The following is a 22,068-nucleotide window of genomic DNA, read 5'->3' as shown; positions in this document are numbered from 1 at the left end:
TTGAAAAGTACTGTATATGTTCACTTTTTATATATAATCTGTTTTTAATATTACCTCCACTTCTCTAGCTCCCTGCATTCCCACCAGTGTTGCTGCCGCTCTAAACTGTACATCCAACATTGCTTCCATCACCTGGTACAGTGCACTTGGTGCCACTTGGTACTTGGTAAAGGCGGAAAGCAGCCAAGGGTACAAGACATCCTGCAACAACACTGTCACTCAATGTGATATCCCAAACCTGCAGTGTGGCCAGGAATATTCCATCACAGTCATGGGCATGAATGGTGTCTGCATGGGCCCGGCTAGCCAGCCTATCACTCTCGTCTCAGGTACTTGAACTCAGCTCATTAGTGATAACTAGTGATTGAAACAACAAACCAACTTCAGTTTTTTCTGAACAAATAAGAAATTACCTAGTAACACCCTAGCAACCATACAACAATACCTTAGCAGGTTTTTCATGGCAAGCACCATTCAGTAAATGTGAAAACATATTCTGCAGTTTGATGTGTTAACATTTTTGTCATGATCCAGCACCGTGTCACAACACTGGCATTCAAGCCAGTCTGGACTGCCGCAGCAACTCAGCACTCATTTCTTGGACACCAGGCAATGGTTCATTAAGTTTTAATGCAACACTTCAGTCGCTCCAGGACCCCCAAAAGCACAACTGCTTCACCAATGGCTCCTCCTGCAACATTGGCTCACTGCCGTGTGGTCAGCACTATAACATCTGTATTACAGGATACGGCCAGACCTGTTCAACCTCTTCTAAAGCCTTGGTCACTCTAGACACAGGTATAACATTAAATAATAACACAACGTGCAAATTTGGTGATTCTTTTTGCATGAAATGATCAATAGAGCTAATATCTTCTGCTTTTTTTGTGGCATGAATCTTTTCCTTTCCAGCTCCATGTGTACCCACTCAAGTCAATGTGTCATTATCTTTTGGGTCGGACACTGCATCTGTTTCCTGGACAGCATCCAGTGGCCTTGTTTCATACTATACAGTAACAGCAGTAGATGATAATGGACGTACTCTAACCAGCAACTCCAACAGAACTTCCTGTGACATCAGCGGCCTGTCGTGTGGTCAGGCGTACAATGTGTCAGTCACAGCTATGAGTGTGGACTGCACTGGGCAACGCAGTGAAGTGCGTCGCATCACTACTGGTAAATATTTTCTCTAAAATTGTATTTTACATACTGCAAATTTGAATAGTAGTGTTTAAATCCAGAATGTTTAACCCATAGTACACAATCTCTGCAACACTTGAAAAAAAAATTAAAAAACACTTTTACTACATAACTTATTTTAAGTGCTTTGATACGGTGCATGGGTGGTGACAGGGTCGGTTCACTTAGTTTTGTCGTGGCCACGACATAATAACTTGTGGGAATGTGATAATATGTTGTGGCCACAATATTTTTTTTTTTTTTTTTTTTTTGGGAACGTCATATTAACTCGTGGGAATGTGATATTATGTCATGGCCACGAGATTATTTTGCCGAGATTCTATGTTGAAGGCCTTGAGTTTAATGCGTAAACAAACCTGCGTGACCAAAGCAATCCAGGATTATCAGATATGGATAAAACATTTTTATTAACATTAAACCTTTAATTTAATATTTATTATTATTATTACATTAACTTATTAGAGATATATTTTTACATGTATTATTATTTATATGCTTCTATCCCCTTTCAATTTGTGTATCGCTTTACCTAGTTAATGTTTTGTATAATTATGCTAGTATTTGCTAGCATACCATATATTTGGCAAATAAACACCTGACATTTTTGCAAATAAAGTTTTGACTTTATGATTGTATTAAAGCACGTGTGTGATGATTAATGAGTGAGTTGTGTTTTCATTTACGAATTAAACTACGTGAATGATTAATTCCTCAATGACCCTTACAGAACACTGTGAACGCTATAGTATTTATATTTATGGTCTATTAATTAGCCAAATATAATAATTTAATAATGTCATGATTTCTATAATAAATAATGTAATCATTTCGTAATTCAAAATAAAATATTATTAAATCCATCTCTGAAAATCCCAGGTTGCTATGTTACGCAGGTTTGTTTACGCATTAAACTCGTGGCCTCAAGACAAATATGTCAATGTGCACTTGCTCGTTTAGTTTACACTCGAGGTAAATTGGTCTCTCTAGCAAGATTCCCAATTCGTCGGTCACCGACGTGACGTCTCAGTTCCCTCCTTCAGGGAATGAGGGTTAAAATACATAACCAAGATGTTCATTGTTAACTGCATAATGTGCCGTATATACTGTATACTGCTTACTATTTTTAAGAAATAGTATGTAAAACAGATTATTCAATGGTATTTAAGTTTAAACAATGCTTCTTTCTTGTCACATGACCTGATTACTTTGCAGAGCACGTTTAATTCAGTGAGTGGCATTCAGGTGAAATACATAGGTTCATTTTGCATAAAATCTCAAATTATGTGTAAGAAAAATGTCTTTGCAAATCATTTAAATGACTTCAGTTTGTTTGGACAAAGTCAAGTGCTTTACATTGTGGGATTCAGCACCCAGAGTACTGTGGTCTGAAATATGCTCTGCACATTTGTTTTTACATGATACACAGGTCAGATATATATATATTTAAGAAATTAATAAATATATTTAATACTTTAAATAAATGTTTTTTTTTCTGAAGAATCATGTGACACTGAAGACTGGAGTAATGGTTGATGAATACAGCTCTTAATAGTGTAAACAAGTCAGAATGCATGAAATAGCATTAGACCTCCCCTTTAAAATAAACAAAAAAAAAGTGTAAAAATAAATAAATAAATATATAATTTAAAACAGTTAAAACAAGGAATAAAATGCATGTTTACACAGTAATAACAGACCTTTGAAACCGACTATCTATCTCCTTTAGCTCCCTGTGAACCTCAAAACATCACAACTGTGCTCCAGTGTGACACCAACACAGCCAACGTGACATGGGCTGTCAGCGCAGGAGCTAATGGGTACACAGCAATTGCAACAGACAGGCAGCAGCAACGTTTAGCTTCTTGTCACTCTATGGGAACTTCCTGTCAGCTGACCTCTCTGCCGTGTGGGATGAGACTAAATGTGACTGTCCAAGCTGATGGCACCACCTGCAACAGCAGCTCTCAACCTAAAGCTGTAGTGGAAACAGGTGACAGCTCATGTTTACTTTTGCTGATATATGTGATTCATAACAACAATGCGTACAGAAAATTTGTCCCTTAAATACATTAGATGTATGAATTTCAGTGCATTAGATAAAAAAGTAGTATTTTGTGTTTATTTTATCAAATTATATATATCTGTATATCTGTAGAATATGATCAACTAAACCCACAAAACACATGTTATGTTCTTTAATTATTTGACATTCATTAATTTTTAAACATAGCTTAAGTGTCTACATTTTTTGTTCAGGGTCAACATGTATCATACACCAAAATTCAAAGGTTTAGGGTCAGTAAGATTGAAAAAATAAGACAAATTGTTATAATAAAGACATAATGTTAGAAAATATTTTCATCTCAAAGAAATAATCTTGTGAATTTTCTATTCATCAAAAAAAAAAAAAAGTCAATTTAGTCAACAACCATTTTAAAAGTTGATACGATTTTTTTCTCATGCACCAAATCAGCGTATTAGAATGATTTCTCAAGGATCATGTGATACTGAAGACTGAAATAATGGCTGTTCAAAATTCTGCTTTGACATCACAGGAATAAATTACATTTTAAATATGCCAAAAAAAATTAGATAGCAGATATTTAAAATTTTAATAATATGTCACAAGATTAAGGTTTTGGTTATATTTTGATAAAATAAATCCAGCCATGGTGAGCATACAAAACATCCTTCATGAAACCTAAAAAAAAAAGATTAATACAAACTTTTGAAAATAACTGTATATGTACAGTTTTTATGTATAATCTGTTTTTTATATAACATCCTCTTCTCTAGCTCCCTGCATTCCCACCAGTGTTGCTGCCGCTCTAAACTGTACATCCAACATTGCTTCCATCACCTGGTACAGTGCACTTGGTGCCACTTGGTACTTGGTAAAGGTGGAAAGCAGCCAAGGGTACAAGACATCCTGCAACAACACTGTCACTCAATGTGATATCCCAAACCTGCAGTGTGGCCAGGAATATTCCATCACAGTCATGGGCATGAATGGTGTCTGCATGGGCCCGGCTAGCCAGCCTGTCACTCTCGTCTCAGGTACTTGAACTCAGCTTATTAGTGATAACTAGTGATTGAAACAACAAACCGACTTCAGTTTTTTCTGAACAAATAAGAAACTACGTAACACCCTAGAAAACATAATCTGCAGTTTGATGTGTTAACATTTTTGTCATGATCCAGCACCGTGCCACAACACTGGCATTCAAGCCAGTCTGGACTGCCGCAGCAACTCAGCACTCATTTCTTGGACACCAGGCAATGGTTCATTAAGTTTTAATGCAACACTACAGTCGCTCCAGGACCCCCAAAAGCACAACTGCTTCACCAATGGCTCTTCCTGCAACATTGGCTCACTGCCGTGTGGTCAGCACTATAACATCTGTGTTACAGGATACGGCCAGACCTGTTCAACCTCTTCTAAAGCCTTGGTCACTCTAGACACAGGTATAACATTAAATAATAACACAACGTGCAAATTTGGTGATTCTTCTTGCATGAAATGATCAATAGAGCTAATATCTTCTGCTTTTTTTGTGGCATGAATCTTTTCCTTTCCAGCTCCATGTGTTCCCACTCAAGTCAATGTGTCATTATCTTGTGGGTCGGACACTGCATCTGTTTCCTGGGCAGCATCCAGTGGCCTTGTTTCATACTATACAGTAACAGCAGTAGATGATAATGGACGTACTCTAACCAGCAACTCCAACAGAACTTCCTGTGACATCAGCGGCCTGTCGTGTGGTCAGGCGTACAATGTGTCAGTCACAGCTATGAGTGTGGACTGCACTGGGCAACGCAGTGAAGTGCGTCGCATCAGTACTGGTAAATATTTTCTCTAAAATTGAACTTTGCATACTGCAAGTTTGTATAGTAGTGTTTAAATCCAGAACTTTTAAACTATATTACACAATATTATTCTCTGCAACACTTGAAATAAATAAATAAAATAAATAAATAAAAATTTACTGAATAACTTATGTTAAATGCTTTGATACGGTGCATGGGTGGTGACAGGGTTGGTTCACTTAGTTTTGTCGTGGCCACGACATGATAACTTGTGGGAACGTGATAATATGTCATGGACACAATATATATTTTTTCTGAACATCATATTAACTCATGGGAATGTGATATTATGTCATGGCCACAAGATCATTTTGCGAGGTAACAACATCCTTATGTCATGACCTCGGGATTCTATGTTGAGGGAACGACATCCATTTATTGTGGCTTTGAGTTTAATGCGTAAGCAAATTTGCATCAATACGCATCAAACTTGTGGCCACAAGAAAAATATGTCGTTCCCTCAACATAAGAAGTCGAGGATGAGAAATCGATGTCATTCCCTCAACATAGCATCTCAAGGCCACAACATATTATCACGTTCCCACAAGTTATTATGTTGTGGCCATGACAAAACTAAGTGAACTGACCATGTCTCCTCCCGGGCACCATAAGTTACTTTGGCTACAGTACTTCACATTTTAAATGCATTTGACAGCAGACCACATATTCTGTAGAGAAAGCTTAGTTTTTAGCCTGGAATATTCTTTTAAAAATTCTAAAGTAATACTTTGTTTACCTTTGTCTCCCAGCACCCTGTGCTCCTCAGTCTGTGGTCAGTCAGCTCTTAGACTGTCGAACAGGTGATGTTCAGATCAGCTGGCAGTCGAGTAAAGGGGCACAGATCTACTATGCTCAAGCAAAATCTACAGTCAAGACTCTGGTGTGTAACTCTACCTCCACGTCCTGCATAATCCCTGCAATTTGCTGTGGGCAGACGCACAATATCACTGTGGTTGCAGTGGCCAACAGCTGTAGCTCCAACACCAGTGTGACCAGTCAGGTCACGGCAGGTACAGTAGCATGTGGACAAAGCTGCAAGCTTTTATTCTAAATAAATATGCACACAATCAAATTTGCACACATGAAATTTGAAATGTTGTTTAAAAAGAATATAGAAACTTCCAGGCAAGTGTGTTGAGGCTAGCTGGAGCTAAACTCCCTGCTCCAGTCCAGTCCTCCAGGACCAAGTTTGGATCTACCATGTACTCATTTTGTTTTCTATAATTTACACCCAGGTCCTTGTGTACCACAAAATGTGTCGGCCAGTGTAAGCTGTAGCAGCAACATAGCAAGTGTAACCTGGGGGAGCACCCAAGGGGCGGAGCTTTACACAGTGACAGCCAGCAGTGCTAACGGCCTTTCAGCTAACTGCACCTCAACATCCACTTCCTGTAACCTGCCAACTTTGACCTGCGGACAGTCTTACACAATCACAGTGAAGGCAAAGGGCAGCAACTGCAGCAGTGGGAACAGTGCGCCTGTTCAAGTTCAAGCAGGTTTGTTTCTTATTTCACATCAGGATTATTTTTAAAGATGAAGAATGTCTTTTTCAGTTAAAAACTGTTAAAGAAAGGCACTGAATTCATTAACATTCAAGTTTTACCTTGCTTCTTGTGTTCTAGTGCCCTGTACCCCAAGTAATGTCCTGCCCATCATGGATTGTGTCACAAATGCTTTAGTGGTATCATGGACACCTGGTGCAGGAGGACAGTATTACACGGCCACCTTGCAGGACAGCAATGGACTGTCCACCACCTGCCAGTCTACAGGCTCACAGTGTAATGTGACAGGGCTCAGATGTGGTCAACTGTACCATATCAATGTGACAGCGTCAGATGGTTTGTGCAGCAGCCCTCCCAGTGCCACTGTGAACACTAACTCAGGTAACATAGAAACACATACATGCATATACAGTACGTGTCTATATACTCTATATACTTCTCACTCTAGCTCCCATAGAGACTGCTTACTATTTTTAAGAAATACTATGTAAAACAGATTATGCAACATTTGTACAAGTTTTAGAAAATAATTATTTCTCAAGAATCATGTGACAATGAAGACTGGAGCAATGTATATATATATATATATATATATATATATATATATATATATATATATATATATATATATATATATATATATATTCTTTCTAGATTTAGATCTAGGAACATGATACATTATTTTAGACTTTGTTTGGATAAAATATGCATCTTGTACATAAATACATGAAACTAAATGTTTGTAATACCATTGCAGGTCTGTGTGTTCAATTATTTAAATATTTTGCACATAAATTGCACATATTTAAATAATTTCTAAAGGATTCTGAGGCCACCATCAGCTGTGCAATCACCAAAATATAAAATCATAATTTTACCAAACTTTTGACCAGAAGTGTATGTGCTAGCAAAAAGGATGTATCATAATATAATATGGAATAATAATAAATATGCTTCTGTTTTTTTCAGCACCATGTCTGTCCACCAGTGTGTCTGCCGTAGTGGACTGTGCGACAGATTCGGTTCTAGTGTCCTGGAGTTCCATTGCTGGGGCGGAGAATTACTCTGTGACAGCTTTGGGGTCAGGAGGTCAAAAGCTTTCTTGCTCAACCAGTCAGAACAACTGTAACATGTCCTCCCTGCAGTGTGACCAGCAGTTTAACCTCACCTTCACCTCTACAAACCAGCAATGCCAGATGACCTCCGCCACCAATGTCACGTTTCAGTCCAGTGAGTTCACAAAGCATTATGTGTTGAAGGGGTTAAAAGTTGAAGCACATTAATTAGGGTCCAACCTTTCTGTGACCCCCCTGCAGGACCCTGTGCACCACTGCAGCCGGAAGTCTCTAAACTGTGCGGTAACAAAATGTCAGTGATGTCTTGGGATTTGAGAGAAGGAGCTGGTTACTACATCGCCCGAGCCGTCAGTGCAGTAGGAGGATACCAGCTCTGTAACTCCACCAACTCTGTTTGTACCTTCTCTACTCTGGGCTGTGGCGAGACCTACACTTTTTCTGTCACCGCCCACAGAGACCGCTGCCAAAGTGACCCCAGTGCACCTGTATACCTTACTACAGGTACGGCATTATGTATAAAAAAATCTGATATCTCATCTTGGGTTTTAATCGGAAAATTCTTCTTCTTATTATTATTATTATGTATTTTAATAACAATTTGTTTAGAAATGTATTTTATTACTATTATTATTAATAATAAAATACATCTGTGTATTTATTTCATTTGTTAATATTTTATTTGTATAGTTCATTTATTATTATTGTTCCTATTATACTATAAATATAATAATTATTATTATTACAACAGATCATTACAGATATTAAAATATTAATAATGGTTGTATATATTTTATAATTAAAATTTAATGTATTTAATTATTGCTATTACTAATTATAATATTTATAATATTGTATTACATAAATTAATATTATTACAGATATAATAATAATGTTTATGTTATTTTTAAAATATTAAAAATAACAATAATAATATATTATATTGTTAATATCTTTATTTTTACGACTAATATTTTATTTAAATAATTTTTACAATGTAACCGTCTCCCTGTACCTCTCCAGATCCTTGCAAGCCAGAGAACGTGACTGCTAATGTTTCATGTGACAGTGAGACGGCAGCGTTTAACTGGTCAAAAGCCAAAGGTGCATCATTCTACACTGTGATGGCAATAGGGAGTCTGGGATATATTGCAGAATTCAACACTACTTCTACTAACCTGTCTGTTTCACTGCTCTGTGGACAAAGCTACAACGTGTTTGTCGAAGCGCATAACATTTACTGTGAGAGCCCACCAAGCACTGCTGCAGTTTTCAGACTCGGTATGTATCTGAAATTAGACATAAACCTGCTGTACACTAAACAAAAATCCACAACCTTAAACACTCAATGGCAGTATGCAATTTCCTGTTATTATAAGAGCTCTCTCGAAGCTGATCATTACATAATAAGAGATCTTAACACTTCAGTTCCACTTAATTAGCTATTAAATATAATAAAACGTCTAATATTAGCATGATTTCATTATTTATATTGTATTTTTTGTTGCATGTATGTTTCACTGAAAGTCTCTTTCACCAACAGCAGTTGTAATTTAATTTGATAATTTTCCATCCCCTCTCTGATATAAGGGTACATCTCATGAAATATTTAAAGAGCAAAACATTTGTTCACACCAAACTCCAAATAAAAAACTAAGAAAATATATTGTCGACTTTTGGCTATAATATGATATTTGCATTTTTATTGGCAGTTATTTTCAGAACATTTAAGCATATTTCCTCTCCAAATATTCCTTGCTGTAATGCGTAAAAACAAAACAAAATATAATTTAAACGGTGAAGTATTTACATTACATTGCGATATATTGTGTATGATTTAATTTAAAAATGTTTAATAATACAGTTAGGGGAACTACAAAAGAATCTGTTGAAAGTAAAACATCTCATTACAGGAAATGCTGTTTTGTGTACATTATTTTGATAGAAATTCTAATTGCCATGAAAATAATGCCACAATGCAAAGGTTTTGAAAATAGACTTTAATGTAATTTTGTAAAATATTATATCTTATTTCTGAGGTAAAATATGACCAGTAAATGTTTTGTAAGTTTCAACCCTCTTTAGAATTATTACTTTACGCAAAAAATTATATGACTGACTAACTTTGTGCACGTGAAATGAGCAGGCATGCTAACTTGATGTAGCATTGCAGCAAGGAGTACACCACTGTTGCTATGTTGGCTTACCTTATATGGTTTCCTGCTGGTGTAGTTAGTATAGCCCCACCCTTCAGTAACATCCTGGTTCCTTCTCTTTCTTTTCTCAGCTCCATGTCCCCCTCAGAACGTATCTGCCGTTGTGCAGTGTGATTTAGGGTCTGTGCTGGTGAGTTGGAACCCAGCAGTTGATGCAGGCCAGTTCAGAGTTGAACTGGAGTCCCAGCGCACCGGTGCTATCTCCTCCTGTATCAGCACAAACACGCAGTGCTCCATCGCCCATCTGCCCTGTGGAGAGAGATTCAACCTCAGTGTGGTGGCACTGGGGGGCAGCTGTCAGAGTCAACCAAGCAGTGACCTTTCCATCTCCTCAGGTTGGACACTTGCACAAAAATACTTCCTCAAACAGATTACAATTGCCATATTTACCTAATGCACCTCATGTCTGATGTCTTCTCTATACAGCTCCATGTATCCCACAGGGAGTCACTGGTACTGTGGACTGTGTAACTAACTCTGCATGGGTATCATGGGATGTAGATAATGGTGCAGAATCTTACACAGTGCTGGCTGTAAGGGATGACGGTCACAATACCACCTGTAGCAGCTCAAACACCACCTGTAATGTAGCTGACTTGGGGTGCGGAAGGAGCTACACCTTTAACGTCACTGCCTCGAGTGCTGCTTGTGTGAGCCCACCCAGTAACAGCTTTCAGCTGGAGACAGGTAAGTACCCCTGCAGTAGAGAGCTTTAGCCCTCTTTTTTGAGACCATGTGTATCTCAGTCTCAAAGTATGTATAATCTCTCTCTCCAGCACCTTGTGCCTTGTCATCCATCGTGGTGGTGGCTAAATGCAACAGTTCTGTTATCATGGTACAGTGGCAGAGAGCTCAGAGCGTAAAGTCTCTCTACATTGCCACAGCAGTGGATCAAGACCATTCCCTGCTTTCCTGCAATAGTTCCACTTCTTCATGCAACCTTACCAATGTGCAGTGCGACAAGGAGTACACCATCATTGTAGCCGCTTCGGCCAACCAATGCAGCAGCCTCCGCAGCCCACCCTACAAGATCAGAACTGGTACAACCATCAATATCATGTCATAGCCATCTAATAAAACATGAAAATATGTTTATTTTAGAAAACAAACCATTAGTAATCAGTAACTATTCATGAGCAACCCTTTACCCTTTAAAGAGGTGCGCTACTACTTCCTTAGTTGATCTGACTTAGAATTTTTACCGTATGGATGAAGAGAAAAAAAAAACTTGCATTAAAGAAGGGACATGGGTCATATATTTAAGGACCACGATTTCACTGACACCTGGAGCTGGGGCTCTTTTGACTTGTTTTCTAGCCACTGAGCAACCACCCAGAAACACTAGCAGTCACCTAGAAATCAAATAGTAAAGTGCTAACAACCACTCAATACATCATAACATCTGCATTGGGGGACTTTTCTAGTTAAATAATCGCAGCTGCATTCGGTAGACCGGGGTTATACAATCCTGCTCATGGGAGACAACCTTTCTGTGGAGTTTCGTTCTGAACTGCCTGGAAGTTTCTAGTAATCATGAAGACCATGAAAATATAAGGTTGAAGCTAAATTCAATAGGAAGGTAGACTTCCAGGAGCAGGACTGGAGACCCATGATCTACAGATCTATCCATCTATGTTAGATGTGCTTTCATTACACTAGTATTCAGTCTCTTCTAATTTCTTCCTTTGATTGTTTGCAGCACCCTGTCCACCCTCATCAGTACAGGCCAATGTAGACTGTCAGTCGAAGGATGCATTTGTGTCATGGGACCCATCATATGTGGCAACGTCGTACCTGCTTACTGCAGTCGGCAGATATGGAGACTTGAAGACGTGCAATACCTCAGACAATAACTGCACGCTAAGTGATCTGCGTTGCAGCAACACCTACTATGTGTCCGTTTCAGCCAGTAACAAGAACTGCACCAGTCTGCCCAGTGCTAACATCACCTTCCAAACGGGTAAGAGAACACTAATTCTTTTCCTTTAAATTACGTGACCAAGGTTTTTACATTTTGTAAATATTTATTGTAATGTGTTTGTTCTGTAGTCCCGTGTGGGCCAGCCAACTTAACAGCAAACATACTGTGTGGGAACAGTAGTAGTGCCTCCTTGTCATGGGCGAGGAGTACAGGGGCGGTGGTCTACAGGGGACTTGCTCAGTCAGAAACCGGTACAACATTCTACTGTGAAACCCCAAACACGTTCTGTACTCTGGAGGGCTTAGTGTGCGGCACTGTGTACAACTTTACAGTGCAGGCAACAGACGGTCTCTGCAACAGTTCCTTGAGTGAACCTCAAACTAAGGGAGCAGGTACAACAATCATCAGTCCTCCTCATCACACAGCAATCGGCTTTCTTTGAACTGATCTGCTAGTATTTGACATTTCAGAATATTGCTTTTGGAGTGGACTTGAATCTGTTTGACAACAACGTTTGGTTAAATTTATTGGTACGGTTTCTGCACTTGTGTGTCCAAGTCCACTCTTGTATGGTTGTCAGTTAGTATGAAAGCAACTTGACCCAAACCACTACTGATAAAGATCTTCAAGGATCTACTTTTAGCAGAGCAGAGCCAAGAAATAGTTTCGGCACCTTCTTCTGAGTCATTGTCTACCTGGTTAGCAGCTACTTACATTGACAATGTGTCTATGAGTTGGATATCACATAAAAAAAGGTCTTCTACGAGAATAGAAAAAAAATATCTAGTAAACAAAATCAGAAAGGATATAATGTAGGCAAATCTATACTATTTTGATTCTGCTTCTTTGGGATCCCCAATTGGAAAACAGGTTTTAAGTCTTTTTGTCCATGTCTTTCCCTCAGCTCCTTGTCCTCCAACTGGATTTAGGGTTGTCCCTCGTACAGTAGTGAATGATACTCAGATCTTGAGGGCATCTTGGTCTACTGTGAATTGTCCTAATTCTGAATACCTCCTGGCACTCACGGGCAACATTCAGGGCAACAGCCAGGCACTCTTTGACCTAGCCTCCTATTGGACAAGTCGCAGGTTCTTTGAGGTCCCCCTCCCTTGTGGCTCCGCTTACAGTGCAACTATCAGCGCGAGGAACTCTGCCGCCACAAGCGACAAATCTGCTGCAATCACTGGAACTACAGGTGCACAATGTTCAGTCATCACAGTACTATCTTCTTACCCTACATAAATTGAAAATGAAGATGCTTAAAATGCAAAAACATACATCTGTTCGTTTCTTTCCCTCAGTACCTTGTGCACCTCTGAATGTGACGTTCTCTGCGTCGCTGGCGAAAGTGGGATGGAACGAGTCTCTATTGGCTACAAACTACACTGTGTATGGGGTTACTTCCTCTGGTAGGATGAAACTATGCATGACCTCAATGCTCCTCTGCTCTGTCACCAATTTCAGCAGTGGCCAGATTGTCGTAACTGCCAGCAACACTGCCGGGGAGAGTGGTGACTCAGTGCCTGTTTCAGGTAAGTAGATGATTTTAGAGAACAGGAATCAAATATCAGAATACAAGTAATTTTCACTAAAACATAAAGTTGACAGAATCTTGCTTTTGTGAAATCCGTGTCACCTTTGACCTTGTCCATCCTTTCGCAGTGACAGCAGTTCGCAGGAGGAGGTGAGTCCTGGCACAAAGTGAGAAAGGTGAGTTGAGGCCCAGGAGCAAAAATTTATATAAGCGATGCCATGATGCCACCCAATGTTTATTTTTAAGTATTTATCCACAACAGCTCCTCAACATCTTAAAAAAAATATATATTTACAAGCAATGGAAACACTTCAATGTCTTTAAAAGATTTCCAGTATTAACCCTTGCTTCTCTCCACTATAGGACTGACCAACCCTGAGTAGATGCTTGCATCTCATCGCACTCAAACTCTTGCCTCTGGGAATTCCTGCACTTTACCTTAGAATTTGTTAAACTATTATATACAAATATTCTGGTTCAAGGTTCACCTTTTTTTTTTTTTTAAACAATATTTAAGGGTGGAATAGATTGACTTTTAAAATGTTTTCCAAAATCTGTGGTTTCTGGCTGAAGGATTTACTTTCATCCAAATATATATACATATATAAAAAGTCTTCTACAAACATGCATTCTTATGTTTTTGTATATGAGTAGTTATATTAAATACAAAGAGCATTTCTCCATGTGATCAGTCTTATAAATTAGAATGTGTAAAATAAATGAACCATATACAAAACAACTGCTCTTCTTATCATATGAATGTTCTAACAAGGAACTGATGAGGGCACAAGTGAAAGCAAAAAAGCACTGAAAAAGACATCTTTGAGTGAATGAACTACTCATCCCATGAACCAACACTGACAACAAAATTTAAGTTGATAAAATATAAACCTATTGACTATAAATTTTAAATTGATTCCAAAATATGAATACTTGTACAAGCAATTTGAGAGCAGGACTGACTAGACGGTCACAATACTTCATGGGAATGGGTAACCACTACTTCTCTCACCTACACAGTTATCAGATCTCTCTTTATAATCATGAATAGTACTGTACTGTTAAAATAAAGCAGAAATCATACAGCAAAAGCACGTCTTAATTTAACCTAAAAACTCATGGCAGGTTTGTCTTAAAAGATTTTACACACACTCTATAAAGAAATTATGAAGAAAACGAGTGACATTTTTACTTGCAGAACCCAGCAGTTTGGCTTATTGAAAGTGAAAGTGACATACTAATGATATCAAAAATATACAACTGAGCAATCTTGTTCCATACAAGAATTTTATTAGAAAACGAGATGTAACAGAGCAATGAAACAGCACAATGTCAGCAGATTTCAGCAACCTGTGCCACAAACTCAACTCTGTGGTAGCTCTGTTGAAATTTAAAACATTCTCTGAGCTCTATGTACAACGCCATTTGTGAAAATTCTGAAAACAAATTAGGGGAGAAAGGGGATTTTAAAATGTCATTTTCAGTTCAGACGTCTGTAATGGACAACTGACAGAAAATATTTTTTGTGTCTACACAAGTGGCAATTTACAGTGCAGAAAAAAAAAAGTCCAGACTTTTCCAATTACTTTAACACAAGTGGTGCACAGGAGGATTAAAGAGAAAGACATGAAGTAATAAGAGAGGTACTGGTAAAGAGGAGGAGAGGGAGATGGAGACAGACTTGGATCAGGGAGAATCTGCTTGAACACTGTTTGTTCTTTCTCCTGGTTCAGGACTGGGATGCTCTCGCCCATTGCTGGATTCTCGACGGTGTGAGCGCTCTTTGCTGCGACTGCGCTTGTGTGAGCGTTCCTTACTATGGCTGTGCTCCTTTTTCCTGTTCCTCTCCTCACCCGCTTCCTGCCTGCTCCTGCTGCTCGAGCGAGAGCGTTTCTTGCTAGATCGTTCAGTTTTGTTTTTCCTTTCTCTACTTTTGCTCCTTGAGCGTTTGCTCCTTTTTTCTTCCCTGTGCTTTCTATCCTCCTTATCTTCTTTGTGCCTCCTCTCTTCCCCATCTCCTTTACTCCTCTTGTCTTTTGACCTCTCTCGATCTTTATGGTGCTCTCTGTCTTTCCTGCGGCTACGCTCTCTCTCACTCTCAGCCTCTCTCTCTTTATCTCTTTCTTTCCTCTCGTTCCGCTTCTCTCTACTGGTGCTGTGACTCCGGCGTGGTTCCCTGCTGCGACTGCGTCGACGTTCTGTGGTTCGGTCTGGTGTTCTGGAGCGTCGTCTGTCTCTGTCTCTCTCCCTGTCCCTTTCCCGGTCTCTGTCTCTGTCTCTATCTCGGTCCTTTCCATCCCGCTCTTTTCGCTGCCTGTCTCGTTCTCTCTCCAGCTCACCATCAAAGCTGGCTCCATGCTTTTCTCTGTGATGGCTGCGACTCCGGGAACGATTTTGGGATTTCCTGGGACTCTGACTTTTCCTAGGTGTCCTGAAGACACACATAAAAAACAATTATTTAACATAGAAAATACATACCAGTGAACAAAATATAAGAGAGAGTGGTGATTCTGAAACAACAATTCTATTCCCTGCATTCAGATCACAACATTACAAGGTACTATATATTAAAGACTGAATCTCATACAGACAAGCATAACTCGGCAGAAATGAGCACTGTGTGTACATTTCTTTAAAAGGGAACAAAGTTTTGGGCTAACTGCTACAGTTCCAAACAAAGTAATCATATTTTTGATAATGTTTAAAGTGATGTAAACTCACATGAGATTGCAGACTTTAGTCATATCTGTCTCGGTGGAAAATTTGTCTACATTCTACATGCTGCTGGGAGCACGTTCATGAGCCACCCAAATACAAACCAAGGAGAAACTTATCAAATACCGAGCATTAACAGTCGCCACACCAAAAAACAGAACTCTAGCAATATGGTTACAATACACTGCAGCTGTCTGACATGCACCAGTATTAACCAACAACACAAGAAATAAGCTGGGCTTAAATCCAACAATGCCCATTATATACAAGCAATTACAAAGAAATGGCAAGTACCACTTTGAATTAAACATGAAGTACAAAAACTGAAATGTTATTTTTTGGTAAAACAATCCAGTAACCTTTATTTTATTTACAGAGTAGTTATGGCTCATCTCGAATAGCAAGTCATTTCAAAATTATTGGTGATTCTTTAAAACGAACTTACTACAGTTCAAACACCACCACAAACACTGATCACTGCTGATCTGATTAGCCAAATAATCTCATCCCACCCACACACAACAAATGTACCTGGAACGGCGCCTATCTCCATGCCTTCCTGAATCAGCTGCCTCCTCTTCATCCTGCTCATCTTTTTGCGGGGGTTTACGTGGTCGGCTCTTCATGTGCTGGTCGATTGCTTTCTGCACAGGGAACGGGTATTCTTGGAAACAACGTTGAGAACCATTCCAGCTTGGTCAGGAAGGAGCGGAGCATCTCTCCAATTGTCATTACGCACCCTCCTCCAGCCTTCACGTCCAACTCCTGATCACAGAGACAAAGGAGCAAAACCATTAACACTACAATCACAAACACACTCCGTCACAGTAAAAGATAACGCACGACCTCCGGTTTACATGTTAACGCTAATAATTTGACTGTACACTGTCCTGAATAATATGCTTCATTTGTGATGTCCAAACACTGAACCTTCACCTCTGCTCTCACCTGACTTAATATTCAGTACTGACAGGTGCACCTAGTCATTCTGATGTTTGTTTCACTGACCGTCATCTTAAAACTTTATAATAACAAATAATCAGCATGGATACAAAAGCAATATCATTGTACAAATACCTTTATCACTAGCAAAAAAAGGTGCCATTTCATAATGGACCTTTAGTGCACCTTTAATATAAGTGGGATTGTTACAAAAAAAACAGACAAGTTACATTTCCAGTCTTTCTGCTTTACTTTTTATAGAAAATGCAGTTTATTGTATTAATTTTCAACAGATCTGCATGACTGAGAATCAAAGTAATTTGCTTCCACAATGTCTCTTACTATGCATTCATCAACATAGGTGCGATGCAGAGGAGGTCGGCAGGTCAGCTGACATATATACGCTGTACCGTTGCGTGTGAAGGGGTGGAGTGGGTGGGTGAGCTTGTCTAACTGCACTCACGAACGCCAGTCAAGAGTGTGGAGCACACCCTATATCCAATCCACCCGCATCACAGGGGCAATCTGGGAGAGAGAACAGGGCAGTCAGCCAGAGACACACATAACAACCACCACCAGGCCTGGCAGCAATGTCTGCTCGATGCAAGTAAGATCTACTTTTTCTGGGCTATTTTTAAAATGGATAATATATCCCCAACTATAAATTAAGAGTGAGCGTGCAGGAGCACAAGAGATGAGACAGCAACCAGTAATGCACGTCTGATATTTACGATCAAATATAAATGTCTCTACGAATCACGGAGGCATAATGCCATATACACACGTATCTGGGATAAATGAATATTGCATGCAATTTACATTTAAGAGAAATCACCATGAAACTTCATATCTAGTTCAAAGGACCATTTGCTAAGAGATTGTGCTGATCTCAGAACAGACATGGCATACCCAGTGAGAGCAAGAAACCAGTCATCTGATGTCTTGGCTAAACTTGCCACCATAAATACAAATAAGAGGAACATTAAGTTAAATGAGGTCAAAGGTTGAAGGACAGCTATGTGCATCACAATCAGCATTTGGCCTAAAGCTTTCTGGTTAAAACGTGGTACATCAGAAATAAGAGAGATGAAGTCATTACCCGTGGTGACATACCTCCTCGTCGTCAAGGAACTCATCATACCAGTCAACCAAGTCAGGAGGAGGCTGAGTATACCTACAATACACAGATTTGACATTATAAATGTGTGTTCATCGAGACCAGAAAATAACAAAATGTGGCTTGACCCAAGTAATTATGAAATTATCTAATACACAGCAGTTTGGGTACATCTGCTCTACATATTCATATTCCTTTGCTAAAATCAATGCTAGAATTTGATTATTCAAAGTTGTTCACCTAAATGAAAACAAAACATGAAATTACTTCTGAAACATTTACCAAAAAAAAAAAAAAAAACACCCAGCTCGGTTCATGTTGTGTTCTACCTCATACCTGATGTACATGAAGCCCAGTGACCTGATATAGGGTGAATCTGAGTGAGTGATGAGACCCATCACTTGTTTGCGGGTCAGTTTCAGTGTAAAGAGCTTATACAGCAAGCAAAATGCAGTGGACACAATCCCACCTGTCCCGACTCCTCGAACCTGCAAGACAAAAATCACGAAACTTGAAGCTAAACTTATGTTCTGCTTTAGTGAATCTCTCCCTTGCATTAATCAAAGTGACAAAGTTTACGGGAGGATGAAGTCGAGTAGGTCTCAAGGCACGTACTTCTACTTACCCCTCCGCACATTCCTGTCTGCCCCGCGGTCTTCCTGCTGCCTTTTTCCCATGGCTCCATATGGTTGACCTAAAAAGGAAACCGGTCACAGTCATACACCAAGCAACTGACTAGAGGAGAAATACAACTATAAATCCCACGTTTACCTTTATTCGAACCCCGATTGCAAAACAGGTAGTGTAATATTCTAGAACTTACATTGAATACTTAAAAATAATAATAGCAGAAAAACAATTAAAATGACAAAAGATTTTACAGTCTAATTCAGTCTATTTTGTAACAGTGCTGGCTAATACAAAATTGCTGTAGTTTTGGTAGTCACAATAAAAAATCGTTAACACCAAAGACTCTAACTATGAATTTTAATAATAGGTCTAATAGTATCATACTAAAGAAGGTCAATAATTCTGGTTTGGAATAAGATTTCGGTGTGTTAATGACAAGGGTTTCATTTTTAAGTTAACCTATTTAATTTGAACTAAGTTAGCACAATTAGCCTCCATGGCCTAATACGATCTGACGTTACTGCAGCTCACGTAACGTTAATACTAAATTAAAAGCAAATAACGCTTCTTAAACAACTATTTAAGACTAATAGAAGCAATAACAAACAATGAGCAATACTCAATGCCAGTGTAATACAAAAAAGAAAACCGCGGGCTTCTCGCTCGTCGGCCCTGGTTCATTTTACCACCTTGAAGTATATCTCGTCCACCACCTCGTGGTACGTTTTGAGCTCGTACAGCTGGACCTTGAAGTAGGGCGAAGACAGGACGTTTGTTAGGATCATCGGGTTGAGGTTCATAGTCTTCTCATTGCCCCATAACGGCAAAAACGTTGCCGTGTTTCCCGCCGGCCGGTTTGCTCACGGCCTGCTGCTGTTGTTGCTGCTGACTAACCGCCATGGCAGTTCTTTCACAACGCCATTAAATTACAAAACTAAAGAAAAAGACAGTTGACCTTAACAAATATTACGGCAACGCCTTCGACGAGGTGCGCGTGAGGCGAACCGTCGTCTCTTAATTCATTCAAATTGGATTTTGGATCGTTTTGACCAGTTCTCTGTGATGTTACAAAACGCACGCTAAGCGTTCAGCTACGCTGGTTGTGAGAACAAGATGGCGCACTGAAGAGGGGCGGCGGAAAGGGATGCAAGGCTTGGGGTTGCCAAGTTGTCATACTAAAATATTTATTTTTGAAAAATTAGGGAACTCTATAAAAATCTGCATTTACAAATCGTCTTTAATCATTGTATTTAAAATCATTAATAAAATATCTAAGAATTTCAATGTTTAATAACAACAACGGGGTTCGTCTAACCCTTCAGGGTGGCGAAAAGTTCAACGCTAACTGAATTGCTAGGAAGATGCTTTACAGAGTACTTGGCAACACGGTCCTCCAGCGTGGTTTGATATGTCTTGTACTCGAGTGCAGAGTCCTGTCTTGCTGAGTCCATATAAATATTGTTGAAAGCACTTACATTTTTCCATGTGTTCTTGGTGTTGTGTTGCAGTAATGCTCTAAATTTATTTTAAGGCTAAGGCTGCATGTTTGTAAGATGTTTATTGCGATTACAGGACATGTATTCTAACTTAATATATTTTAAAAAAATCATATAAATGTAAATTTTGCATCACCAGCTCAATTATAACAACATTTATTTCAGATGTGCAGACCTCTACCCAGTAGGGCAACAAATCAAAACTACCGAATGAAATATTTTAATTATATAACACTTTATTTTTTTCATTTTTACACAAAGTATCTAATGTATTCTTAAAATGTAACATTACAGTGAAGCTCATATATAGCATTTTGTCTTAAAGCATACAGGTATATGCTTCATGACCTTAATGTATTGAAACATCAGATATATCCTAAATCTTTATTTCTTTTACTCCTTTAGTTTTTCTGTAGTCTGACAGTTGTCAGTATTAGAAAGCCTGAACACATAAATTGTTTTTCCCTTATACATTCTTAAAATATTACAGTTTTGTAATATATAATATGAAATATGATAAACAGCCTTTATAATTAGCCTTTAAAATAGGCAAGTTTATTCAAACACATTTTGAAGTAATAAATTGTATAAAATCCCCCTCATTAACAAACCTTTAAAAAACAAACACATTGATCCTGAATGGCTCAGGTCTTCTGCTTTTCCTCAAATGAAAAGGAATGCCTATAAATAGAATTTGTATTATGCCATTTTAACAAACTGCTATTTGCAGTCTCCATCCCTGGGAACTTGTGGTTGAGTCTTGTTAATGCTGACAAAAAGGTTCACAAACTGGGATCTTAGAGAACTCACGTGTTTATCAAACCATCTGTCACCTGTTTACTGTATTTTTATACAGTTTTTTTTTTAAATCAACACATTTGTTACACATTCGTTACACATTTGTTACACTACATTTATGGCCTCGCAAAAATGACAATATGATTGTCCACTTGAAATCAGTGTACTTGATCCCCCCCCCCCCCCCCAAATTAGCAGCATCCAACCAAGTAAACATCAGACAATACAAAGTGCATCAGTCCATCTCAGTGGATTTAAACAAGCTGATTTCTATATAAAAAATAGTCCTTACTCTGAGTCTGCAAAATGCCTTTTCAGGTCCACCAGTGGTTCCAGGCATTTTTTTTAAATGTCTGTGAGAACTATAACCATCTATTTTTGGTAAAACAATACCAATCCAAGTATTTCCTGTTACTTTGAGCTAAAGCAAAGCTTCTGTCTGTCTTCAGAACTTTACCACTAGGGGGAGCAGTGATTCCACAAATTCCTAGAGCCCATCAATGTGTCAGGAGCCCAGCATTGAACTGATGCTTGTGACAACTGCGGTCCTCTGGTTTGACACAGGATATTACATCACCTTCCCCCACGGACATTCAGTCTAGCGTTTTTATAACCACCTGTTCAAAAGCTCCTGCACCAACCCTGAATCATGGAAAGAGAGAGACAGAGGGCATTACATTTCATTACAAAATTACATTACCACAGTCTGCAATTTTATGATATTGCTCGTGTAACAAAATACATCCCTATAATCTGCTTCGCATAATGCTAAGCACAATGGCCATGTATCACACAAGGACGGCATAAGTGGAGAATGCCAGTTGCAGTGGTGACCTTGCAGCAGGAAATTTACATAATGTACAGTATCTCACCTGGTGTGCTGAGAGCCTAGTGCAGTGCTGCCTCCTGGCCCAACAAACAGTCGCAGACCCTCCTCTGCAACAACAGCAAAAAAAAAAAAAAAAAAAAAATATATATATATATATATATATAATTTATAAATAAAATAAACTTCCAGAAGGAAACTCGATGCATTAAGCACCTGGAGGTGAAAACT

General features: G+C 38.8%; 1 protein-coding gene and 1 pseudogene across 1 annotated transcript; one reads left to right on the top strand and one right to left on the bottom strand.

The window, feature by feature from the left end:
- Positions 1 to 59: 59 nt before the first annotated feature.
- Positions 60 to 13,918, top strand: LOC113040273 (serine-rich adhesin for platelets-like). The gene is made up of 22 exons (XM_026198613.1): positions 60 to 329; positions 535 to 798; positions 913 to 1,176; positions 2,927 to 3,190; positions 3,997 to 4,257; positions 4,402 to 4,665; positions 4,780 to 5,043; positions 5,817 to 6,077; positions 6,303 to 6,563; positions 6,690 to 6,950; positions 7,539 to 7,799; positions 7,886 to 8,146; positions 8,666 to 8,923; positions 9,930 to 10,193; positions 10,285 to 10,545; positions 10,635 to 10,898; positions 11,558 to 11,818; positions 11,908 to 12,171; positions 12,684 to 12,974; positions 13,081 to 13,311; positions 13,442 to 13,489; positions 13,677 to 13,918. Exons 1-21 carry the CDS (start codon positions 272 to 274, stop codon positions 13,465 to 13,467), a joined length of 5,064 nt encoding a protein of 1,687 aa, XP_026054398.1. The 5' UTR covers positions 60 to 271; the 3' UTR covers positions 13,468 to 13,489; positions 13,677 to 13,918.
- A 663-nt stretch (positions 13,919 to 14,581) lies between these two features.
- LOC113114168 (pre-mRNA-splicing factor 38B-like) lies at positions 14,582 to 19,836 on the bottom strand (annotated as a pseudogene).
- Positions 19,837 to 22,068: the final 2,232 nt, after the last annotated feature.

This window comes from Carassius auratus, chromosome 2 (genome assembly GCF_003368295.1).
Source record: "Carassius auratus strain Wakin chromosome 2, ASM336829v1, whole genome shotgun sequence".
Classification (NCBI taxonomy): Eukaryota; Metazoa; Chordata; class Actinopteri; order Cypriniformes; family Cyprinidae; genus Carassius; species Carassius auratus.
This window is presented reverse-complemented; position numbering and strand designations above follow the sequence as displayed.